The 7,089-nt window shown below is 39.6% G+C and overlaps 2 protein-coding genes across 2 annotated transcripts; both read left to right on the forward strand.

Moving 5' to 3' along the window:
* Positions 1–9: 9 nt before the first annotated feature.
* On the forward strand, positions 10–834 carry LOC118756021 (UDP-glycosyltransferase UGT5-like). The gene is made up of 2 exons (XM_036490813.1): positions 10–232; positions 295–834. Exons 1-2 carry the CDS (start codon positions 39–41, stop codon positions 569–571), a joined length of 471 nt encoding a protein of 156 aa, XP_036346706.1. The 5' UTR covers positions 10–38; the 3' UTR covers positions 572–834.
* Positions 835–3,835: 3,001 nt separating this feature from the next.
* On the forward strand, positions 3,836–7,084 carry LOC118756022 (UDP-glucosyltransferase 2-like; the record flags this gene model as incomplete). Its single annotated transcript, XM_036490814.1, has 4 exons — positions 3,836–4,136; positions 6,300–6,517; positions 6,627–6,770; positions 6,853–7,084. Coding segments are annotated over exons 1-4 (864 nt in total), but the record flags the coding sequence as incomplete, so codon positions are not given.
* Positions 7,085–7,089: the final 5 nt, after the last annotated feature.

A 7,089-nucleotide genomic window follows, 5' to 3' on the forward strand; every position in this document is an offset into this window, starting at 1 on the left:
AACGCGACATACTCTGTCATCCTAATGTGAAAGTTTTCATGTCACATAGCGGCTTAATGGGCAGCTCGGAGGCGGCTTATTGTGGTGTGCCCGTTGTTGCTACACCCATGTATGGCGATCAGTTTTTGAATGCGGCGGCTTTGAAGCATCGCGGCATGGGCGTAGTGCTGCACTATGAGGATATCACGGAGAATTCAGTGCTCCGATCAGTTAGGGAGGTGCTGAAGAAGCAGTAAGTTAAGTGGCCCAAATGGGGAGCACGGAAATAAGTTTTCAAATTTTTTATTTTTTCAGATACATGGACAATGCCAAAGCGGTCTCATTCTCCTACAAACATCGACCACAAACTGCGTTGGAATCCGCCATCTGGTGGGTGGAATATGTCGCCAAAACCGAGGGCGCTCCCCTCACTAAAGCCGATGCGGTGTTTTTATCACGCTTTGTCTACTACTCAATGGATGTTTATCTATTCGTGGGCATCATTTTATTCATTACGATACTAAGTTGGAGTTTCATTTGTGGCAAAATTTGCGCGCGTCGTCCTAAAGTAGAGAAACAAAAGACTAACTAAACACAATACCACTTTTTGTGATATTTTTGTAGTTGTAAATAGATTTCCAGAATGGCGATTAGCACAAAAATTTTAAGAACAATTATTTTTGGCGTGGCATGAGTTTAGTTTATCAAATGAAGCTCAAAAGTTACATATAATAAATATTAGTGTACGTAATTAGCGAGATTCATATGTACATAGAAAAATGAAACTATTTTAGGATGAAATTACACAACTCAGTTCAAGGATAATAAAGTACAAAATTATGATTATTTACTACACTTTATAATTTGTAGTAGTAAAATAAATTGGTAGTAGTAAAATAAATGGAAAGTGATTTCAAAGATGTTAACTCAATTGCTTCCAGTATACATAGTTTTCCTGCTTCTGCTGTTCCCTGCTTGTTTTTCTTCCTACAAATAAAAAATTATATAAAATAAATAAAAGGAAAACATTTTATTAAAATAAAAGAAACAAAAATGCGATCCCCGAAGATTCGAACGTGGATATCCCGAATGGCACGCCAGCGCTTTGCTTACTCGGCCATTGCGACTATGGGAGCAGCGTGAGCAAAATGATCCGTTAGGAACATGCTCAAGTGATTTCTGTCAAAAGAGCTTTTCAGCATGCAAATTGGCAAGGGAGCTTTTTTCAAGTAAGACTTTCGTGTAAAACTATATCCGCACTTTTTCTGGGTTTGAGCATCATTTCTATGTGTGTCTCCTTCCATTGTGGTGGTATAAATCCCGTAATGAGGACAGCATTAAGCAAGCAAGTCAAAAGAGTGAGCTGGGAGCTTTTTTTCAGGCTTGACTTACCAATTGCTGTTTTTACTTGTGCTTTAGTCAATTTTTTATTTTTTATTTTTTTTTTTATTTGATGAGTACAACACAGGGAACTTATTGTCATGGGCGGGGATTCAAAGTTATGCGGTGTGAATTCCGTTTTTAGATATCGCACAAATGTGTTAGCCTTTTCAAAATCACCCTTTGCTCATTCGTTGTTTTCCTTTCTTATTGCAGATTGTATCAGGGTGGGTCTCTTGAATTTGCTCGCTGCTTTCCAGAGAGAATATTCGGTAGTTGCAGATGCATCAATACTGTTCAGGTATCGTCGAGTTTGAGAGTTTCGTTCGTTATTTGGGGTCACTTTTAGTTCTTTTGTGAGCTTGCTTAAAGCTTTAAGCTAAGCTAAAGCTTTATTTAAGTACATATGTATTCTAAATCTCTTTCTAAGTAATCTGCAAAGCACATTTCACGTATGTACTGTATTCAGGCATCGCCTTCAGTTCATTCTTTGAATTGTTGACCATATAGCCTCAATTGCCTTAAAACACTTTCGGTGAGGTGGAGGAAACAGGAAGTACTCATGCTGACTGAAGTATGCTGCATTAACGTTCCATTTGATCAAATAGTTATATATTTATGAAAATTCATATATATGTACATGCTAAGTCATTGTGTTTTGATACTAGAAAACAATTTTTGTTGACGTTATCACAAGCTCGCTTTATTTAAATCATACATAAGTGCATTCCGGAGACTTTTTTAACAGAAGTTATACGAGGGTCACTAAAAAGTTCTAAGACTAACTAAAAAAAAAAAAACATGGAGAATGGAGAAAAAACGATATATTTGGGAACAAATTCCTTCATTCCTGGTCAAGTTTGGTTTGGAGGCAAACTAGTTTCGGCATTGTGCCCCATCATCAGTGGCACATTGAAGGTGGCATAACGAGGAAACCGGTTATGTCTAAAAAAAAACCAAACTTGAGAAGAGATGACGGAAATTATTTCCTAAAGAAATCAACTTTCTCCGCTGTCTGAAAATTCAATAAGGTGGCAAATCGGAACCGTCTGCGTATGGCCCACCAATTCGATGCTTAAAAAAACAATTGCTTGGCGAGGTGTGTGAAAGCTCGCTTTCCCTTGATGAAAGGCCATTTGCGATTTGCTCCATTCTTGAAAAATGGTTGCCAAACAGAATTAACTGTTATACATTGCTCTAAAATCCGTGGAGACCGCGCCTCACGAAATCGTATCGACGATCGAAAAGGGGTTGGCCGTAAGGGAACACACGCTGGGAGTCTTCAATTGTGGCTGTGTGTAATTTCCTTCTTATGGTGGGAGGCGAGGTCTTGAGTGAGTTACTACAAAATTCACTCAGTTTTGTAGACATCTGGTTTAAAGATTGTGGACTCAGCGTCAGCCTTGATGGCCAATGCCGCCCTGTAAGGTCGAGGCCACGCAATGAGGGGCATTTTTGTATGGGACCATCTCTGAGACACTACCTTTCCGATGCAAAAAGAATTATCAAAATCGGTTGACGTGGTCCAAGGTTATGCGGTAACATACATAAAAAAAATATCAAAATATTTCGACGAACTGATAACCTCCTCCTTTTTTTGGAAGTCGGTTAAAAATCAACAAAAAGCGATTATTTTTGAGCGAAAAAACAAAAATCATAAAATTATAATAGTTACCCTCGTACGGTTAGCTTGGAGCCTACATATCATTACAAGCCTTTCCAAAATCGTCTCCACTGCGATCACCAACTCGTTATTTTTTTGAGAATTCTCACCCCTCATATGCTCCTTAAACCGGAGAAAGAGATCGCTATCACTTATACACTTCTAGCTGCAAGTTAGCGATCTAACAAATTCCTTGACTTAGTCTTAATTTATCAGTCGCAGAAGAAAGCTGTGACAACTCGTACAACTTGTGTAAAAGTGTGTTTATTCAATTTATTTTATTTAATCATTTACTATATCAATTTAAAGCTGTTCATTCAACGCCTTTTAATTTTGCGTTAGTAAGTGAACTTGAAATGATCAGACAAAAAAAAAAGGAACGACATCCAATCAAACCAGTCAAATTAAAAAATAAAATAAATGGCTTTAGGTGTGAATTGAAAAACCAGGCCACTGACATTAATAAGTGCACAATTAAATACACTGGCAATCAAAAGTGAGTGCATGGTGTTTTTTTATTTAATATTTGCAATGATTTTCAAGCTAAATTTTTTTTATTTTTTGTTTCACTAGAATCGGTAAATTTTTCTAAGTTTTGTATAAAGTTTAAAAGTTTGCCTTATGTGGTTTGGATTAAAGCATGAACCATATTTTTATAAAAAATAACAACAAAATTTTAATTTGATAAACATTGCAAATATTAAACAAAAAACACCATGCACTCACTTTTGATTGCCATTGTATGTATATACAAAAATAAAGAACCGCTAATGTCTGTGTCGCCATTTTTGAATGGTGCAGTAAATATTTTATTTGAATTCTTTTCACTATCCCTTGTAGAGTAATGGTGATGTTAACATCTGGCCACCTCTTACAGCTGCTTGGGCTCTGTTGCACTTTGGTGCAAGCCAGTAACTCGCTTAAGATACTCGGTCTATTTCCTCACCCTGGCTATAGTCATTTTCGTTTCTTCCATCCCATAATGCGTGGCCTGGCTGAAAAAGGACATGATGTCACGGTGATAAGTCATTTTCCGGATGAAAACCCGCCGCAACAGTACAGGGATTTGCCGCTGACAGGTCAAAAAATTTTGACGAATTCTATAGAATTGAAGGTGAGTGAAATTTATGAAAAAATGATGCGACTTGAATAATTACTTACACTGAGAGAAAAATCAACCAAAAATGGGTTAATACTACCAAATTCAAACTTGAAAAGGAATCAACGTGACTTTTGGTTAATATTAACAATGCCTTGGTTGATGTTTTCAACAATGATTTGGTAATAATTACCCCAATTTTGTTTAACTAAGCTTTTGGTTGGCAATTTTTCGTTTGAATAAGTTTATGTTCTGCACTTTACAGATGCTTTTTCATAATTCGGAGATACAAAACAAAAATGTATATTGATTTTAAAATGTTGCTACAGCCGCTTTATAAATTTGTCTTCAAATGTTCAGCTTAAATCAATTTTCTTCGCCGTTTGATTTGGTTCTGAACTTCACAGAGGCTTTTTCGTAATTAAGAAAAACCAAAAACAAAAAAAAAAAATCAAATTACATATCGCGCTGACGGCATTCGTACTGATGGAAACCAACAAATAACAGCCAGCACCTCTGCTCGTTGAGTCACTACCATAGATACGAATTTGTTCTTAAATGTTCAACTTGAATCACATTTCTTATTGACCATGAAAAAATCAAAGCATAACTTGGTTGAAAAAACCATTGTGCTTTTGGCTCAGTGTACGGTATCACTTACATACATAGTTACTAATACTGTAAAGTGTTGAAGTGTTTACTTTTGGGTTAAGAGTTGAATTGCTTTACATGAGATACTGTGTATTTGTTTGTTGCTGCTTTTATAATCGTTCAATAGTTGTCCTCAAGATAAACTAACGGCATGCCTTCATCCAACGTGCGAGAGAGGCACACTTAGACCCAGCGGTTACGTTGTGATACCAATTGAGAGCTCGAATTCGAACCCGTCCGTTCACCTAGAAGTAAAACCAGTTGGTTAGGTTCATAAAGCGCGAGAATTCGTGAATTCCTGCTTCACTTGGATCGGGGAGACAGACAAAAATGTGGTGGTGGAATGAGCGCTTCTCGCCCACATGAGGGCGGTTCTTCCGACCATCTTTTGTTTGCAATCTCAACGAAGTATGCCCTGAGTCATATTTTACAGGTTGATATGGGTATGCCCGCTGCAAGAGAGGAGTTGACGTCAGACAGCAAGCTCGTCCGTCGCACAAGTTCTTTGAACGTCCCTGTGGCCTGGCATCCACACGATGTGAGTAGTAGATTTTGAAGCTAGATCGTACGTTTCCTGCATTCTATCGCAGTTATAGATGAGCTCTTGCAGCAATGCCGAGACCTGATAGCCGCTTGGCTATCAAATTAAATAGAGACTGAAGGCAGATTAAGAGAAGATTCGATAAGCCAGAGTGCCGCCTTTTTTATAGTCACGAGTTTTGCTTGGAAGACACTGCAGTGGTCTGGTAGCCTAAAGCAGAGATCCAGTGAGAGGTCCTTCGAGTGTATCTCACTCCTTACTCTTAGATTTAGTTTGGAGCCATCCGTGTAGATGGCTGTGGAGTTATCTTGCAGGCCCAGACCGAGACGTCTTTTCAGTCCTTCCTCGAAGGGATACGAGTGGAGTTATTATCGAGCTCCATAGACATATACGTTAAAAGTGCCACAGCTAAAATTCCTTTACGACTCAGGGCGTCTAACAGGCTGCGAATAACTTGCACAGGTCACGCCACGATCCTCGAGAGAGTGGGGGTGGAGTACATAAGCTGTGACTATCAAGTCACGGAAACTGACTTCAATCGGAATTTCGATGTCCATTATCCAGACAGAAATGGCTGGGAACTTTGTATTGCACTTAGCGATGACGAAATATTCATTTTAACGGACGGCTCCAAAATGGATATCGGAACAGGATCAGGAGTCTTCTCTCATTAGTTATCTCTTAGAGAGTGTTATAGACTCCCGGATAACTATCCGTCCAGCACTCCCTTTGTGAGTGTCCAGCACTCCGAAGAAAACGTCTCAAGTTGCTTGGGGATCATTTCCTCGAGAGCCTGGATACCTTAGGGAAAGCTCTACTGGAAGGACTGTTAGGACCCGCCAGAGAATCGAAACGGATAGGCATGGGGAAACCCCCCTGGGCATCGCAATGGGCCTTTGTGGAACTCTTCTCAGAGCCGCCCACTTAACCTAACCTAAGCTACAACAACAACTGTTATCAATAAGTTCCTTTGCACTTAATTGCAGGCCTTTGAAGACCAACCTTTCTACAACTTCTATTTGGAACTCCTTATGATCCACGAGTGGGGGAAGGATGCCTGCAATCAAACATTACATTCGGGTGCTTTGGCACAGGTGTTACGACAGAGGCAACATTTCGATGTGATCATCATGGAGCAATTCAACAGCGATTGCATGGTGGCGGTGGCACATCAACTCAAGGCGCCATTCATAGCGTTGAGTAGGTGAGTAGAAATGCCGGCAATTTTTTTTTCTAAGCAAAAGCACAAATTGCATTTATTATAATTCACACATTACGATTTCTTCTGTTTTGCATTGTTTACACGATATTAGCTGCGCAATGTTGCCTTGGCACTACGATCGCATGGGCGTACCAATTATGCCAACGTCTATACCCGACAGCTTCATGGGACAATCGGGCTTTGGAACTCGCCTTCTCAACTGGCTCCTCTTCCATAGCGAGCGTTTACTTTATGGGTATGTGTAGCTAAAAATGTAGCTGGAACTACATATTTACTTGCAAATTGGGAGTCTTCTGTATTACTATTCCCTTCCCTAGCTTTATCACCACCTCAGATACGGATGCCATTATACGCCGAAAATTTGGTCATGACCTACCCTCCGTTGCTGAATTGGCTAAGCAAACTGCAGCGTACTTTGTGAATCAACACTTTTCAATGAGCGGCGTTATGCCACTGCCACCATCTGTCGTGGAGCTTAGCGGCGTACACATACAAAAGGCCAAGCCCCTGGATGCTGAGCTGCAAAAGTTTATCGACAATGCCGAGCATGGCGT

This window comes from Rhagoletis pomonella, unplaced genomic scaffold, assembly GCF_013731165.1.
Source record: "Rhagoletis pomonella isolate Grant_MI unplaced genomic scaffold, Rhpom_1.0 Rhpom_scaffold_08379, whole genome shotgun sequence".
Classification (NCBI taxonomy): Eukaryota; Metazoa; Arthropoda; class Insecta; order Diptera; family Tephritidae; genus Rhagoletis; species Rhagoletis pomonella.

Bases quoted from the DNA above. Each gene is read 5' to 3' on its own strand.
- LOC118756021 (XM_036490813.1), top strand. From the start codon at position 39: ATGTCACATAGCGGCTTAATGGGCAGCTCGGAGGCGGCTTATTGTGGT. The intron at 233-294 runs GTAAGTTAAGTG...TTATTTTTTCAG, and splicing joins AGGGAGGTGCTGAAGAAGCA to ATACATGGACAATGCCAAAG.